Source organism: Nelumbo nucifera, chromosome 1, assembly GCF_055504915.1.
Source record: "Nelumbo nucifera cultivar China Antique chromosome 1, China Antique-T2T, whole genome shotgun sequence".
In the NCBI taxonomy this organism is placed as follows: domain Eukaryota; kingdom Viridiplantae; phylum Streptophyta; class Magnoliopsida; order Proteales; family Nelumbonaceae; genus Nelumbo; species Nelumbo nucifera.
The window spans coordinates 147,928,877-147,947,536 of record NC_142649.1 but is presented as its reverse complement, the minus strand read 5'-3'; the positions used below and the strand labels follow the sequence as shown (position 1 = coordinate 147,947,536).

The following is an 18,660-nucleotide window of genomic DNA, read 5'->3' as shown; positions in this document are numbered from 1 at the left end:
AGATTTCCTGCATACTGCGAATTCTCTCCTACTGCCACCTTCCTGCCATTGCCATTCCTTCAGTTCGATCTCCAGTTCTTGGGAGCAATCAAGATTTGATCTTGATCTCAATCTTTTGGTAAAAGATTGGTTGGAGTTGTACTCACAAGCCGTCCAGTTGATTCTTGCGAAGGGTCAAGTTCTTTTGAAGAACGTTGTTGATTCTGCTCCATCCTTCACTGCACCATCTTCAATGGGAGCAGATTTTGGATCCTTCCTTGGGCGTGAACACCTCCATTGGGAGATAGTATTTCTCCGTATTAGGGATAATCCTCTCCCACTCCTTTTGGTTCAGATCTGGTTCAGTTTATGGTTCAACATTGATCCTTGAAAATATGATTTTTTAAATAGGGAATACGATTCCCAGTTGAAGGGAGAGATAAATTTTTTGAAATTCGCCCCTTATTCCGCAATCTTTGGGCGTCCATAGGATGGATCTCTCATCCCTTCAGGCAACCCAGCTCGGGTAATGGACTTCTCTTATGAAGTCGGCTGCAAGGAGCTTCACGACCTCCTCGTCAACTGCTTTCCATCGCTCCGGGGCTAGGTTGGGTTTCTTCTGTTTAACGGGCCTAACTATAGGATCAATATTGAGCTTGTGAGTTATAAGACTAGGGTCTATACTGGGCATTTCTGCCACGAACCATGCAAAAATATCAAAGTTTTGAAGTAGGAAACTTACTAGTTTGGATTGCAGGGGTTCCTAGACAGAAGCACCGATCTGAAGTGTCTGAGCTGGGTCTTCTGCTGAAGCCGGAATAGCAATGATTTCTTCCGTCGGTGCGACTCGTTCTTCGCCATGCTCCGTAGGTCGCTCTAGTTCGAGGTTGCCGGCCACCTTGGTCTTTCCCTTAAGGGCGGCAACATAGCACTTGCGAGACTCAAGTTTGTCACCCCACGCTACCCCCACTCCAAAGTCTGTAGGGAACTTCATCGCCAAGTGATAAGTGGAGACCACTGCCCATAGGACATGGGTGATTGACCGACCTATTATGGCATTGTACGGGGAGGGGTCGCGACCACTAAGAAGTCATGGTTGAGTCTTACTACGCTGGGCCATGTGCCGACTTCCACAGGTACTGTTATTTTCCTGAGGGGCTTGACTTCTTCTCCGCTGCATCCTACCATGGGAGTATTCGTAGGCCTCAAGTCACTTCCTTGCAACTGAAGCTGGTCGAACGCGGCCTTGAAGAGGATATCTGTCGAGCTACCTGAGTCAACGAGGATGCGCCTGACCTCGAAATTGTTGATCCTTACTTTTATGACGAGTGCATCATCGTGGGGGTAGTGGACCCCGCACGCATCGTCCTCCGTGAAGAAGATCAGTTCCTCTGTCTTCAGCCGCTTAGGAGGATTCTGCTCTTTTCTGGCAGCTTCGCGAACTGACATCCGAGCTGCCACCGAGGTACAGCCTGCAACAATCGAGCCTCCAACTATCATGTGGATGGTGCCTCGAACTGGCCTCTCTTTCGGAGGCTGCCTCTGTGACTGCTTTGCCGGCCTGTTGCTGGACTCGGGAGAATCCTTACCGTGCTCCCCTTGTCGACCTGCTTTATTATTATTATTATTATTATTATTATTATTATTATTATTATTATTATTATTTTGTACAAAATTCCTTAGATATCCGCGATGAATGAGTTCCTCTATCTCGTCGTGGAGATTCTTACAGTTCTCGATGCTATGACCGTGGTCTCTGTGAAAACTACAATATAAATTTTTATTCCTTTCATTAGGATTCCCCCTCAAGCGGGTGGCCACTTCACATACGGGGCATCCTTAATTGCCATTAGGATTTCGGCCCGCTTAGCATTCAGTGGGGTGTAGTCAGTCCGGTCCGCTACAGGGGTTCGGAATGGCTGACTCGGCTTTGCCCCCCGAGCTAACTCTTTCTTCTTTCGGCTGTCTCCTTGGCTGGAAGGTTCCCCTTCTCTCTTTCTCTTTTCGGGCGCGCTTTCGCCCTTCTGGTTAATCTCCTCTTCCGTGGCTATGAACTTGTCTACAAGCTTAAGGAATTCAATTATGGTCACCAGCTGGTTGACAACCATGTGCCACTTGAATTCCTTGTGCATCATGCCCTTCTTGGCTGCTGCAAGGCGCACTGCAGGTCCAGGCACGGTATCTGCATGCACACATCGTTGAATCGCTTGATGTTGCCCCGGATGGACTCTCCCTCTCTCTGTACTATGCTGAGAAGGCTTTCCTCAGTTGGCGGGCACCGCTTGCTGGTGATGAAGTGGGACGTGAAGGCTTGCGTGAATTGTGCCCAACTTCTTATAGATCCGGGTGCAAGGTTCCGATACCACGTGTGGGCCGCTCCTCTGAAAGTGGTGGAGAAGGCCACACACATGCAAGACTCATTGGCCCTGGCCAGGTGCATCTGTGACTGGAAAGCATCTACATGGTCATTTGGGTCGAACGACCTATCATACTTATCAAGAGCGGGGGAGCTTGAAGTCCTTGGGCATTGGGATAGCCAGGAGCTCGGGAGAGAGGGGGGATGGAACAGAAAGGAGGGGAGCTTTAACTTCACCCGAGCGTACCTCTTCCCTGCCTCTGAGCTCGGGCAGGTTGTGGGTGGTAGTTCAGCGAGCTCGGCAGCGGCGTCTTTGTTTCTTGACGGGCTCCGCATTTGTGCTGCTCACCTCTGTACTGTCAGGAACAGTTTGTGCAGGAAGCAGCTCGGGCTACTGGTGATGGCTGCGGACAGAGGGGTTCTACTTAGAGTCTGCAGCCAGGATCTCGATCCAGCTCTCTAGAAGTGGGGCTTCAAACTTTGATTGCTGGGGTCATGTAGACCTGGCGAGTTGGGGTCCTCCCGACCTGACTACCCGCGGCGAGACCGGAGTGGCTGGTCTTTCCTTTCTGCCGCAGGAGGAGGCTTGGCTCTTAGGGGGGTTATGGGAAGCCTCTTTCTGGCGAGAAGGGCGTTTATCCTGACGGCGAGACCTGGCTTGTCGCGAGGCTGGGTGCCGAGGAGGGAGCTGAGACTGAGGCAGCTGAGGGAATTGCTGCTGATAGTGATACTGAGAGACTTGGTGCAGCACCTGCTATTGGTAGAGTTGTAATTGTTGAAACTGCTGCATCTGGGCTTGCATGGCCCGCATGGACTACACCAGGTTGTCGAGTTGGCTCTGGCTTGTCGTCAGAGGGACAACAATTGGTTCAGCAAAGGTTGTCTCAACAGAGGGGGGAAGGGGAACACTCACAGGCGCCAGTGCTCGTGGCACGTTCAGGCTAGGGACTCCGTCCACCGAAAGGGGAATGGTGAACTGCCCAACGCAGACCACGGGGGCCTGGAGTTGTTCCCTAGCAATGCCCATCTCCATGCTACGTCTAGCATTGCTTGAAGAATCCATGAATGCTGAGTTTTCAGAAAAGAAGGAACTATGAAAGCTCAGAGGAAGGCTTTTAGAAACGTTTTCCACAAACGACGCCAAATGATGCGGCACGATCCAGGCACTCCTAGCTGGCTAGGGATTGGCTCCTTGCTGGCAACGGATGACACCTTAGAAGATGGAAAAGAAGGATTCTCGGGGGTTTACCCGATGGAAATACTCCGATGCTTAAGTCAGAACGTAAGGGAAAGAGGAAAAAACAGTGCAAAAGCTAAGAGTGTAGGTCGCGCTTTATCATTGTGCTCGAGAGGTTAGCTCGCGAGCAAAGGTGTACTTAGTTAGAGCGTGAGAGTGTGAGAGTGTGAAAGTATTCAAAAAGTCTGAAGATCCCTTCCCCTTCTGCCTCAAGGGCTTTTATAGGGGTGTTCTTGTCAGATCGGGCGTAACCTCCATTGAGTCCCTGCCGCAGCCGTTACCTGCCAGGGCTGCGCAGGTGGCCGTTGCAACATACCTCTTGCTCGGATGGGTGACACGTCTCCAAAGGGCCGGCACGCCTCCGCCTGCTGAGAGATGTGGGTGCAGACTGTTGAAAGGACAGGGACTGCACCGTCCAACAAGGGACGTGGCACAGTCTGTCAGATAGAATCTTCCTGAGGAACGCTTCGCTGTTCACTTGCAAGCTATTTTGTAGCGAGCTTAGGAATACTTGAGGGTTGCCCTTCCAATGACTTATCTGCTTAGGGGCTTGAGCAAGCTGGTTTCCCTAGCTCGCGAGCTAAGGTGGCATCGGGATATCCCCTTTGGGGTAGCTCGGGGAACCCAGAGCTTGTGTTGTAACGAGCTCCTTCTTTGGCGAGCTGTGATATAGCGAGCAGCTTTATAGGCCAATTACTTAACTATTATCAGGCTATGATGCTGAGCTGCGGCTCGTGCTGAGTCAGGTTCACGTGTCATTGTTTTGTAGGTTAGGCCAAATCGTCCTCCATCGGTTGTAATGCAAATAAATTTGTATTTTGATAGTGCAAATGATTTGAGTGTAAATTTTGACTTATTTCAAAATTTATCTTATTTTGTTTGATTGCAGTACAAATGAAGTGAATTAAGACATGAGCTAGAATAATGTAAAAGTCCAAACAATAAACAAGAATTTTGCATTTTTTTCATTTGCACTTTTATGCACTTGCATTAGTGCAAATAAAATTGCATTGCAACCAAAGCCTTAGGCTCAGTTTGGAAGAGTACAAAACTACAAATACAAATTTGTAGTGTAACCTTATATTTTGTATCATTTTATATGTATTTGCACTGTACATAATTGTATTTGTACTCTTTCCAAGCTAAGCCTTACAATTTACTTCCTCATGGTGATTTTAGACAAATTCAGTTCTTTTCAAGCTTTTGAGTATGGTATTTGTAAAAGCCTAGAAGGGAATGTCTCGGATCTGGGGAGTATTCAAGTAGGGGTGTCAATGGTATTTAAAAATCTGATTTCAAATTCGATATTCGACATAATCGAATCGAATTCGGATATAACTTGATTCGATTTGATAAATATCCGAATTCGACTGATTATTTAATTCTTATATATAATATATAAAATATTTTATATAATTTATATATATAAATAATTTATATATTTATATACTTTATATCAATAAAATATTTATTAATTATCTAAAATAATTAACTAATAAATCGAATATTCGAATATTTAATCGGATTCGAATTCAGATATTAATTTTCAATATTCGACAAATATCAAATCGAATTCGGATATCAGATTTCTAATCGGATTCGAATTTGGATATTACCTGATCCAATTCAAATTCGATCCGTTTACACCCCTATATTCAAGAAGAAAGGTGCCCTTCAATCTTCATTTGTTATACCTTTAAAAAAGAGCTTTAGGTGCTCAACCCGTTTGGAACCATAGGATTTGCTACCAGAGCTTCTATGGTGAGCAATAGTACAAGGGCTATGGATTTTGAGAATTGATAGAAAGAATTACATCTGTTGCGCTGGTTTACAAATTCCAACCCATCTCATTACCCCTTTGTGAAGCTTCAACTTTCATCCTATAGTCAATGGAGATAGTAAAGTGGCTACAATGTTGTTTGACCAGGGATCATAGAGCCCTGATTTCCTACTCACTTTTCCTACCCACTCTCTACCTGCAGTGAATTGGAGTCACGCATCTCTCAATTTATAATAGAGATGTTTGGCTACAATTCACGGCGGATAGAAAGTGGGTAGGAAAAGTGAATAGGAAATCCTGAGTGGGGATTTTCCTGGACATTCGGGAAACCAGGGATAATTTGGGTGGTGAATTTTCTATTAACAGGCTGATGTATGTCGTAGGAGACCGTTATACAGAACAGATATCATATCCATCTCTTCTAATCACATGGTAGGGTATCAAATGTGGGGCGAAATAACATGGTACAACATAAGTTCTAGAGAGACTGATTCATCAGTTGGACAGCCAGAGGTTGGGATGAACTACGAATTAGGTTATGGGTAGCAGCGGAAGTCAAAAGAAACGCTTGAAAACTCACCAGAAAGGGTTAGATGTAATCTTCCATGGTCATTTACCTCGTCTATGGGTGAGCTAAACTCTTATTCAAATTAATCTTTTCCATGCTTCAACCTTACAAGTCTGGAGAGATAACACAAGAACCTTGTAGATAGCATTTAAAACTTTTGATCTTTCAGCAGTCGAAAATTAAATGAGTCCCTTTACTTCAGAAGGCCTTCATAAACAAAGACTAAAAATGCTGCCTTGAAATTCTTACATGATCATCAAACCATATTTTGGTAATGCACTAGATAATTGCAGGAGGCTAGAGAGAGAGAGAGAGGACTAGGAACATAGACCTTGCCCCGTTAGTCTACAGCAAGAGCTTTGTTAGATAGCGATCCTTAGCAGCAACTCAGTTGTAAATTTGTTCAACAATTCCTAATCACATCATTGTCAAAAACAACTGAATCCTGCAAAAGAAGAATTCTTTACATATCAGGGTTGGCATTGGCCAGTATCTCGAAGTGGTTTGACATTCTATAGTATAGCAATGATGCACACAAAATTTGCTAAATGGAAATAAGCTTAAGTTGCATATTAGACAATGTTTCTTAAATCATCTTTGTAAGTTTTCAGCCATATATTCTAAGAAATTTCATAGCAAAAAGATTGCCAGGTTCCAATTTCTATTATCTAGAATATAAATGTTCTCATAAGAAGAAGCAGAGTAGTATTTCATGTTACCTTGACAAAAAGAATCAGTAAACACTTCTTAAAGAGGCTTCTGCTGCCAGCATAAATTAGCAACATCTTACAGGAATATGGAAGCTTAAGCCATTTGATACAACAAAAAAAATTAAGTCCACCATATTGGATGCATGCTATTATACTGGAGTGTATGGAAACCTTCATTCATTCTCTTGCTCAGGTCCAAAAAACATGGTGCTACCCACTGAAATAAAGATAAGCAAACACCCAGCAAGTCTACCAAAAGAGGGAGCTACCCATGATAAACCAATGCCCCAAATCTGTGATAGAAAGACCTGAAATATAGAAAGTCACAATGATACAGTTCTTTAAGAATTCACTAAAAAAATAAAGTGAAATCAAGAGGGAAAACAAAGTGAATTATAGAGACACCGTCATATATTGTTGCTATGACGTGATGAAAAATCTTTTAGAAAAGGGAAAATACAAGAAAAGAATATTTATGCAAACAATAACGCTTTTTTTCCTACTTTCTGCTACAAAAACCCACTCAAAAGGAATAGGTTAATTTAAAGTATACCTCGATGTACTGGATGTTTGTAACTTTGCTAGTTTTCTCAAGTTGAAGTGCACGTGCTAAAAGTACCTTCAATCAAGCAGACACATCAACAAGGTCTCAACTCTTCAGTGACATTTGATACTGAATCAAATACTGGATATAAAACACTAACATATAATGGACGAGTATTAGACTTGTACCTGTGCAAGAAAAGCCAGTTCACCAAGCACAACCATGAAAATAAATGAATATAGTTCAGGCAGCACAAATTCCTGAAAAGAAGAAAGTGGATATCAGAGTGCGACTTGTAGGCCACATACTTCACAAAGAAATGTGAGGTTGGATTCCAACTCTGACTTTTATTCATTTAGTATCAGTTTGGAAAGAGTACAAATACAAATATGTAGAGTACGAAACCTTCTATTTTGTATATATTTGCACTGTACATATTTGTATTTGTACTCCTTCCAAACTGACCCTTAGTGTTTTAAGATAATATAACTTCTAACATGGATGTATGATGCATTTACTTGATACAAGGCAGGCTAGGCAGTGGGAATGGGACAGCTAGGGTTATTTCTCTGTTAAATTCTTTGCTGCTCATCTGAGCTGGGATGAAAATAATTCCTTTCCAGTTAAAGAGATGTGAGAAACCTCAATCCCTTCAAAGATGACTTTCTTTATGTGGACTGCCATATTAGTCGGGTTTCAAACACATGATAAACTACTGTGTAGGTGTCTGGACCATTTATCCCTGCTTGCGTTTTTTTGCTTATGCTCCAGAGGATGCAAATCATCTGTTTGTAACAAGCCAGTTTAGTGCTAGCCTTTGGGGAAACTTTCTTAAAATAATCAATGTAAGTTGGCGTAGTTGGATGGCATTTGAAAGGTTTATGTAGCAAGGGATGCCTTTTATGGAGCTCTATTCCAGGGGCACTCTATTAAGTGGTGTGGAAGGAATGTAATAGAAGAATATTTGATGAAAATTTTGCATCAGTGGAGTATGTGAGCTCGAATTTGAATGAGGTCTCTCTCTCTCTCTCACTTAGTTGATGAGAGAGGCCAAGGAATATTTATATTAATTAAATGAGGTTAGTACAAGGAAAATGTATAATAAACAAGAAAGATGAAAACTGTACAATTTCTGAATGAGAACTTTCCTATTGCAATGTATTCTTGTAGTTCCTAGAGACTAGGTTGCCGCTACTGTGATAGTTACTTCTTGAATCAGATCCCTTGCCATGCAAGTTAAGGATACCCGAACTGTGATTCCATTTGAAGAATTGGGTACAGTTGCTAATTCGAGCACTGTATTTTTATCATGAAGATTGCTGTTGCATCTAGCAATTCATAGTTGTCTACCAGGAGTTTAGGGGAGCTGTCATACTGATTATTTTATCTGTGTTTTGTTTGGGTTTTCAATGGGGCATTTGTAACTTTTATTGTTTTTTTCTTCTTTGGAAGGTGGGGAGGGGGGGATACAGTTATACAGCTTCTCACTGTATAGGTCAAACAGTCTATTCTGTACATCCTCATATTGCCTTCTTCTGTTGAAAGGCAATATGTGTGTATGTACATTTTTTGGAAGTCATCTCATTTGAAATTTGCCAGTCCATCTGTAGAGGAAAAAACTCTATAATCCTTGTTGGAAAGAAGCAAGAGATTGAGGGGTTTCTGCCTGATTAGAGTGGATTATATGCTTTGTTTTTTCTGGAGGGCTTCGGCCTTTCTTTAAGTGATGCAACTTAACTTGTTTGGTAACCATCGCACACAGTTCATCATTAAGTTAATACAGCCAAGTATCTTTTAATAATCTAAAGACATAATTAAAAAGAAACACAAGATAAATTATGTCAAACCATGACCCAAAAACTGTATACATAGTACTTATGGACAATTTCTAGCCTACTTGGAATTCCATCAAGAGTGTCAAGAGAAGTAATCTGGAATCTGTATCTAGGTTATTATAAGCATTAAACTATGATATTTATGAACTTTTATTGCATTTATAAGATATGACTATTGGTTGTATGTACATAATAAAGTTAATTTGGATATTAACAAATCACATGTTCTTGCCAAGCTTACCATTATTTATTCTCCTAATCTTCTCTCTCTCTCTCTCTCTCTCTCTCTCTCTCTCTGATAAATATCTCCTAATCTTCTCTTCTAACACAACAGTAATTCTTTTCAGAAGTTTTTAAGTTAAAACATGTATTTATGCCAAGGCCAAAATGGAACTATGGTCCCAATTCATTGTAAACATTTATGCTTCTCTCATGCAAATGGAAACATTTCCATTATTTCAATAGTTTCAAGCGCGCGTGCACACACACATATACTAAAATAAGGGAGTCTATCTTTTTTCTCCTTTTTTTTTGAATTTTTTATTTTTAATTCCATGTCATTTTTGAAACAACCAATTAAAGACTCCCCTTTCTCCTTGAAAATCTTCCTAAAATCTCTCTCTCTCTCTCTCTCTTTCTCTCTCATTTCCAATCATCTAAATCATCTTATTCCTAAACTATCTCCCCCACCTAAAACTTCCTTCTAAAACATCTCCTAATCCATCTCACATTCACATGCCCAATAAACTATATTCTAAAGTCTCTTTCCCATCCCTTATCTCTCTTATTCTCTAGCTATTTCTATCTCTGTATCTCTCAACCTTCTAAATACATGCATTTAATTTTTCATCAATGTATTAAAATAATAATGTTTAATTTAATTTTTTGAAAATAGTTAAATTTAAAACTTAAACTATGAAATAAGATGAGTAAAAAATATCTAAAATACTAAGAAGAGAAAAAATAAATAATATAATAAGGGAAATAATAAACGAAAGTAATAAAATTTAATAATTAATTATAACAATTTTATAATTATAAAGTAAAAAATTTTAATTTCAATTTCAAAATGATTAACCTAAAAGAAAATTTAAAACAAATTAATTTTTTTTTAATTTTAATAATAATAATTGTTAAAATTAATTACAATAATATTATACTTAATTTATAATAACAAATTCTAACAGTATTAAAAATTTTAAACAGTAATAAGCTTATGATAATATCATAATTTAAATTACACATCAATAACAATTTACTAAATAAATTAAAATTTAATAAAGTCAAAATTATTAATTTAAATTCAATTTTAAAATAATAAAAATAAACACAACAAGCCGGGTTCAGTACGGGTTTGCCTTCATCCTACCTAGGCCCATCATTTTGCCACATCATCAGTATCTTAGCCTTTGGCCACTCACCCTGCCTCTAATTTCACTACCATAACAAAGGTAAAACTTCCCAAACATTAAATGTATAGGATAATTAAAATGAATAAAATAATCAATTTATTTTGATATTATTAGTAACTAATTATTCATAAATACATATATTTTTGAAAATGAATTTATTCATTGAATAATTAATTAATTATTAAACAATCAATAATTAATTAAACCTTAATAACTAATGACATTTTACTGAAAATTTTGGATATTTAAATATTAATTTATTATTATTATTATTTATGAAACTAATTATTTTTAGATAATTAGTTACTTTGAATATTTCATAAAAGTAATTTTTAGTGATTTTTAGTAATTTCCAATAACTTTCAAGTAATTTCTGAAAATTATTGATTTTGAAAATTAATTTTGGTAATAAAAATTATTTATTGATATTTTCATTTACATTGGTTTTTGGTAATTATTAAATATTAAATTGGAAAATTATCTAAGAATTTTAACTATATTTATAATTTCCATAACTATTTAGAAAATTTAATATTTTTGAAAATTATTAAATTAGAAAGTTTTAATAATTTCCATAATTAATTTTTGGTAATTTACATTGGTTTTTGGTAATTATTAAGGCTTCGTTTGGATCCGGTGTACAACGTCATCAATGTAAAAGTACACTGATGACGTTTAACACTGAACCATATATATAGGTGACTGTTACATTTTGAAAACCAGTGTAAAAAGTGTAAAGTTTTACATCGATAAAATCGAGATAGTTTTTACATCGATTATCGATGTAAAACTTTATGCTTGATGAGGTTGTACATTCATTCATGATGTAAAACTCCTATCCATCCAAACACCAACAAATCTAAACCAGAGTGGAGTTTTACGTCGATCATAATTACAAGCTCCTTCCAAACGCCTACAAAACTGAACTGATGTAAATTTTACATCGCTTCCAAATGCAGCCTAAACTACAAAACATTGAGGAATTTTAATATTGATAATTTTCATTGGTTTTTGTTACTTATATGGAAATCTTAATATAGTGATTTCCATAAACTAATTTTCATGTTTTTGGTAATTTAATTTAGGTAAAGTTAATTTTAAAAAAAATCTAATTTACTGATTTTTTAGTAATTAATTATCATAAATTCAATTTTTTTGAAAGTTAATTTATTCATATCAATAATTTTGAAAAGTTTATTCATATCAATTCAGAAATTTATTCATAAAATTTTGAAAAGTAATTTATTCATATCAACATTTGTACTAAGGATTTTTAACATATTCAAGTTTTTTCTTTCTATCTTTTTTTATTAATTTAGTTTTAAACATCCCCTGTAAAGTGCCAACTAGTTGGTTGGTAAGGTCACCTGTTGGTTGTAGCGGAGGCTTATCATTGAATCCAGATTGCATTAGGATTGGGGGGGACGGGGGGGGCTTTATGGGTTTGGGGGATGATCCCTCAGTTTGTAGCCCCATGAAGCAACAACTTTTAAGCCTTCTCTGTACTTTGCCAAAAAAAAAAAAAAAAAACAAAAAACAAGAAAAAAATCTCCGACATCTTTTAGATTATCAATTAATAAAATTAATCAATTTTTTGATTATCCTATGCATCGCACAGGGCCCCCACTAGTTATCCCCCTTTCCAGATCCACCAAAATCAAAAAGTTTTTAACTTACATGTAAAGTAAAATAAGGCTTTCGAATTTAGAGACTTCTATCATGTTGATGATGTAAGAAAGCATGCTAAGGAAAGAAAAAAATACATTCATAATTCACAAACAAACTAATCACATCTTCAACCGTCAACTGTCATTGCAAGCTTCAATGTCAATAAATAACAAATAAATCACTAACTGCTTGACTTTGAACATTCATTTTGAAACAACACTTCCATAGAATAAGCATAAAGTGGCAAAACTACGAATGTATAAAATTAGAAACTGGGGCACTCTTACAGAGAGCCGGGAAATGGAATGAGAAGGCTTTATCATGTCTAGATATCAATTGCATCTAAAAAGAGGAATAGTCTGGTGCAAATTGATGTTTCTACAAAGGGCAATGTAAGACCAATAAGGGTTTTCATTGTAGTCAGAAGAGCCGGGAAATGGAATGAGAAGGCTTTATCATGTCTAGATATCAATTGCATCTAAAAAGAGGAATAGTCTGGTGCAAATTGATGTTTCTACAAAGGGCAATGTAAGACCAATAAGGGTTTTCATTGTAGTCAGACAAGAACTGGTGATTCATCTGATGCAAAATATAACCATTAAAAGAGTGGAATAGCAAGATTAGATTAATCAGATGCATGTACACAGCCTTAAATAGCTTGGGCAGGGGTAGTTCAGTTTAGTTGCATTTTTTTATTGTACCTACAACTAACACATTTAGTATCCAGGTCTTGATTTATTTGAGAAAGTAAGGGTGCTAATGTATTACTACCATATTGAATTTCAACAATGTGAATATACCTGCAGAACAAAGGTACAAATTGCTGCAGCAGGAGTAGCCAATAAGCCAAATGAGAAAACAGTAACCCTGTGAATGGATTGAAACTATAATAAGATAACCAAATTCCTCAAATTTTGCAGTAATTATTCACATTACAAAACCAATCAAGCATATTCAAGCAGGTATACTATACTTTGTGAACAAGGAAGAAATTTCAGGACATTCTTGGTTCTCTATGGTAAGTGGTAGATAAAATGCATGTTCAAGTAAAAATCCTTTCAGTTCAGCTATTCTTTTTAAAAGTAGATATGATACTTTACTGAGAATTAAAAGAAAAAGGAAAAAAAATTACAAGAAGTTGATGAAAGCTTATAACAAACAATGACATTGGAAGAACTCTGATTCAATGTATAGACACTAGACTATACTGCCAAAATGTAGTGATAGTTTTAGCATGCAAGCTTCTTTATTTTTCCTGTCAGTAGCATGAAAATATTTTCTATTACAGAAATACAAGTGGATAATCTTACACAGGTTGATCAGATGCCTTCGCTCCGGCTCTTATAAGGCAATAGCTAATTCCACCAGTTATTGATGAAAACATGGCAACTAACAGTGCATATATAATTTCGCCTTCTCTACTGCTGTACGTATTGCTTGATTTCTCGCCATCAGCTAACTTTCCTGCATAGATCCATGCTAAGTATGTGGAATTCCAATAGAGAAGAAACATAAATCCATCTGAAGGGCATGAATTACCCCTCTTAACTGCAGATACCCTCTTAATATCAAGGATAATTGTAGATAATGCAATGAATTAGCTCTAAAAATTCACAACATACTATCAACATATGAATTCTTTGAACTGCATTTAGCCTGATTGAATATCCTTGTCTTGTTAACTAAATGTAAATTACTAATACCATTTAAAAATTTAAAATGGAAATAAGTGACAATAATATTGCAGAATTATGGATCAAAAGCATGCAGTAAATTATATGGTGCAGATTCACAAAGAACAAAAATAGGAAGGAGAAATTTCAAAAGTTAGAGAGGTTTTCAGATTGGACTACACAAGATACCAACCAGTGAAGCCCACAAGCCCAGCAGTCCCCCCTAGAAAAATCAGCCATGTCATGCATCAGTTTATAGCAATGTTTTTGATTATCATAGATTACTTGAAGGGTATGGGAAAACACCTACATCCATTGTGGATGGAAGAGGATATAGAAAGATATTTGACCTGTGTCATTCAAATGCAGTGGGTGGTTCATGTTTCGAGAATTAGGCATTATGAATAAGGCACTCCTGGGGAAATGGTTATGGAGATTCTAGGGAGGAGTCAGCCATGTGGAAGAAAATCGGTGTGGCTAATGTGGACAAGCTCATTTTGGATTGACATTTAAAGTGCTCAACTGATCTTATGGTGTTAGCCTTTGAAAAAGGAATCATGGAGGAATTTCGAGAGTAAAAGCCCTTTAGAGTTGGATTCTAGGATAATGCAAGAGACAGATTTGGCAAAGACAACTGGAGTGGTTTTGACATTTTTTTTTTTGAGTTTTGTCCAAGACTATAGTGTCTCTTCTCAGGTCAGTCAATCCATTAAAGATTTCTTTTCTTCAAATGGTGGGTTAGTAGAGTCCAGTCTCCTATATTTAGAAGGGTTAGTTCCTTGTTGAATGGGGAAATTAATGAATGTTTCTCCTGTTTCCAAAGCTTGAAGCTGCTCCTATCATTCCTGGTTGGAGAGAAGGGATCAGTTGGAAGAAGAAATCCAATGGCAAATTTACACTTTGCTCTTCAATGCGGCTCTTGCTAGTTGTAATCATGATGGGACATCCCTCCCAAGATTGAGGCTTTCATGTGTATGGTTTTTCTTGAGAAGGTGCTTACAGTTGACCATGTTAAGAATAGAGCCTTCCTACCTGAAACAATTGTTGTATGTTTAAAGGTAAACTACTAGTTTTATTTTGTCCCTCAACAACTCCTTTGTGGGAGTTATTTGGTTCCCTGTACTCTTGGATTTCTCCTCCACTGTTCCTAAGGTTATCCCTCCATGGTCATCCTTATAGATGGTTATAGGAGTTTTTTTTTTTTTTTTTTGGTCAAGGTTATAGGAGGGTTCTCTTATGGGTTAAGGCTTCATGTGCCATTTGCTGGTGTATTTGGGAATAAAGGGAGTTCCAGAATTTTAAATGACAAAAGGACAACTTTTACTCTGCTTTAAGTGGACACTAACATCCTCATTATAGAATAGGTCCTAGTTTTAAAAGATTTTGAACATAGAGGGTGGTGTGTTGTACAGATTTTAGGGGCTCTAGCCCTTCTTAAATCATTATATGTGTATTGTTAAAAAAAATCTCTGATTACCTATAAAAAATGCCCCAAAGAGAAAAGGTGCATAAATGTTAAGAAATGGTTTCATGCCAATAAGCCGTTGGTATACATGGATGAAGAATCCATTTTTTAAAGAAAAGGAAAGCATACAATCCACAAGTTGAACCACTTAGAAATTGATCAAAAAAAAGTTGAACCACTTAAAATCAACAGGATAGTATAGCATATTAGCATAACATAAAAAAATAAAACAAACATCAGGAAACATATGGAGGGGAAAAAAAAAGAAAATTCAGCATGTAAACTAGGAACTGAAAATTGGAATTATATCACTGGTAATTTCTCGAATCAAAATGGTTTTCAAAATATACAAAAGAAGGGACTATTTATACTTGTACCTTGTTTAACGAGTATTGGTCGAAAAATGAACAGCAAGCCAAAGAAACTGCAAATCAGTCCTGATAAGTCAATGAGGTAGAAATGCCAATTATTCCATCCACACTAAATGCAAGTTTTATAAATTATGAATTAAACAGGAAGAAAAAGAATCAAGATAAAATTTTGGCAGTTCCATATGTATGAAATACAGAGAAAGGGAAGAACAAACAGCAAAGCCTCATGCCAAAGAATAAATTCACTCTCTTAAGAACAAGGTAGATGATTTTTTTGTAAACACGAAAAGATTAACTAATGTACCAATGGCTTTTATAAGAAAAATCACTTTGGTGAATCTTAAAAGTATAATATCTCAAAATATAATAAAGGGGGAAGGAAGATTTATGCATCAGCCAATGTAAGACGGAAGGAATTGGTTTAAACTATCTAATATCTCTTTACATGAATGAATTGGACCAAAAACAGAAATCAAGGCCTACAGCAAGTAAAAATTAGAATATTTGAAAATGCATTTTTTTCTACAAAGATAACAATAAAGAACTAGTGACAACTAGAATTCATAAGAACATAAATCAATGAGAAATTTTGGTTCTCTTTCTCTGTCTTGGAACATAAATCAACGAGGTGGTGCTAAGCCCATTGAATCTTGGATGCCTCAATCTTGATGATTGCCTATTAGCTTGGATTTACAAAAGGGAAACATTTGCCAATGTGGTCAGAAATGGGTAAACCCAACCACATGATAGATGATAGCAGCTAGAATCCCTAGGCATTTTTTGAGGTTTTAGTAGTTTATGTTTTATGTTTTAAATTAGTGTTATTGGGCCCAAGGCCCAACAGTTTAATGTTTTCTTTTATGTTATTGACAGCAGCTGCCCTATTAAGGGCATATTAGACATTGTATTTCGTTTTAATTAGTGAATATATAAGTTAATGAGTGGGGCAACCAGATCTATCATTGGCTTGTGGTGCGGCTACATCTATCATTGGCTTCTCACATCTGTTCTCTCCAAGGAACCTTTCTTCTTCTTCTTCTTCTTCTTCTCTTTCATTTCTGTTATAAATCTGATTATATTTTCTGAATTTTCTACTTGGTATCAGAGCATTTTCTAAGGATTTTTGGGATTCTCCCATGCATCCCTAGATCAGCTGACTGCATTGTGAGATAGAGAGCTGATCGAAGACTTCAAAAGGGATTAGTTTTTGGATTTTTTGGTGGATCTAGAACCCTATGTGTCTGATCTTGGGTTGATCATTGAAATCAGGAAAAAATGGAGAAGGAATATGTTATGGACGCATTCGTGGGGAAGAAGTACTGCCGCCAGCAGCAGCAGTAACATGGGACCCTCATCAGATTATCTAGCTATCCACAGTTCATCTTACCTTATCCTTATCTTATCTGCTTTCTTACTCTTATCTTATCTGTTCCAATAAGGATTAGTATAGAGTTTGATTTATCTTAGGGAGTTTTTATCCTTCTTGAGTAGGGAGTCTTATCTAGGAGTCTTATCTATCTTATCTGTAAGCAGTTTAGTTAGTCTTATCTAGGAGTCTTATCTATCTTATCTGTAAGCAGTTTAGTTATCAAGGAGTCTTCCTACAAGGAGGACTCTTACCTCTTGTAATCTCCTATTTAAGGAGTTGAAATTATTGAATAAAGATATCAAAATTTCCAGTCAAGAAAGAGAGCAAAAGGAGAGTTCGGTGATCTCTTGGACAAATCACCCTCTAGGACGCCAAGATAGGTTCGGCTAGGAAGGGGAGGAACAAGGGAAAACAGGAGCTTTTCCCCGTGGATTGACCCGTGACGTGATCCTACGCCCGGGCCCATAACAATTTGGTATCAGAGCCAACCGTCATGGAAGATCTGGAGCAGCTATCATCCAGGGTCCACGAACTGGAGCATAGGCTCGTGGAAACCAGCGTGGAGGTTCGTGAGGTCAAAGACGATGTCCGGGAGCTGCGATGCTTGCTGGAATCGTATTTCTCTAACAAGGAGAGGAATCCAGAAGGGGTTGTAACCACAAACAACCACTGACCAGACTTGACGGAGTCGTCCGGCGAATAGTAGGTCGGCGCCCCGGTAGCCGCGGTCGTTCTCAAGTACAGCAGGCTGGAGATCCCTTCATACAACGGCGCCGGAGATCCTTTGGGATGGCTGTACAGATGCGAACAGTTCTTCTGCAACCAACGGACAGGGGACAACGACAAGGTAAGCTTGGCCGCATTCCACATGACGGAGGAGGCGCAGCTCTGGTTTTATAAATTGGAGCAGGAGGAACCCGGGCTCAGTTGGACCCAATTCAAATCCTACTGCCTCCTCAGGTTTGGGCCCCCACTGACGAGCAACCCGTTAGGTGAACTGATCAACCTCAAACAGGCGAGAACGGTGGCTGAATACCAGTGCCAATTTCAGACCCTCCTTGCCAGAGCAGCTTCGGTACGACCGGACCAGCAGGTAGACATGTTCACCGCAGGGTTAGCAGAACCCTTGAGGGTGGATGTGGAGATGCAACACCCCCCCAACCTGGTTACAGCCATGAATCTAGCTCGCGCCTTCGAACGAAAGATGCAGCTCAGCTGCGGAACCTTCAGTATGGGGAGGCCTCCATCCGCATGGGCATCCCCGGAACCACTCGGAATGGCTCCATCTTCAGCAGCCAGCCAAGAACGGAAACCATAGATGAGCCACAATTCCAAATCAAAAGGCAGTGAGGGGAGCAGCGTTGTTGCACCCCCTAGTAAGCACTTGTCCAGGGCTGAGATGGCAGAACGCAGGGCGAGGGGACAGTGTTTTAATTGTGATGAGCTCTACTCAACAAGGCACAAGTGCAAGAGACTTTTCTGCCTCCTGGTGGAACAAGAGGACGAAGAGGATGAACCCCCTTCATTGGAACCCGATCCAGGAGGGCTAAATCATTCCACCTATCCTGGATTCCCTTGACTGAACTCCAAGACACATATCCAGATTTCGAGCTTGAGGACAAGCTCGAAGTCCAGGAGGGGAGTAATGTTATGGACGCATTCGTGGGGAAGAAGTACCGCTGCCGGCAGCAGC

The 18,660-nt window shown here is 38.5% G+C and overlaps 1 protein-coding gene across 1 annotated transcript in view; it reads right to left on the bottom strand.

The window, feature by feature from the left end:
• Positions 1-6,042: 6,042 nt before the first annotated feature.
• The window catches only part of LOC104588054 (Nodulin MtN21 /EamA-like transporter family protein), a 72,765-nt gene continuing 60,147 nt past the window's right edge, over positions 6,043-18,660 (bottom strand). Inside the window, exons 5-11 of the mRNA XM_010245860.3 lie at positions 15,605-15,664; positions 13,400-13,553; positions 12,890-12,956; positions 7,363-7,434; positions 7,184-7,249; positions 6,640-6,938; positions 6,043-6,365 (exon numbers count right to left, since the gene is read on the bottom strand). Coding sequence (XP_010244162.1) covers positions 6,804-6,938; positions 7,184-7,249; positions 7,363-7,434; positions 12,890-12,956; positions 13,400-13,553; positions 15,605-15,664 — 554 coding nt within the window. The 3' untranslated portion in view covers positions 6,043-6,365; positions 6,640-6,803. The remainder of the gene's footprint in view (positions 6,366-6,639; positions 6,939-7,183; positions 7,250-7,362; positions 7,435-12,889; positions 12,957-13,399; positions 13,554-15,604; positions 15,665-18,660) is intronic.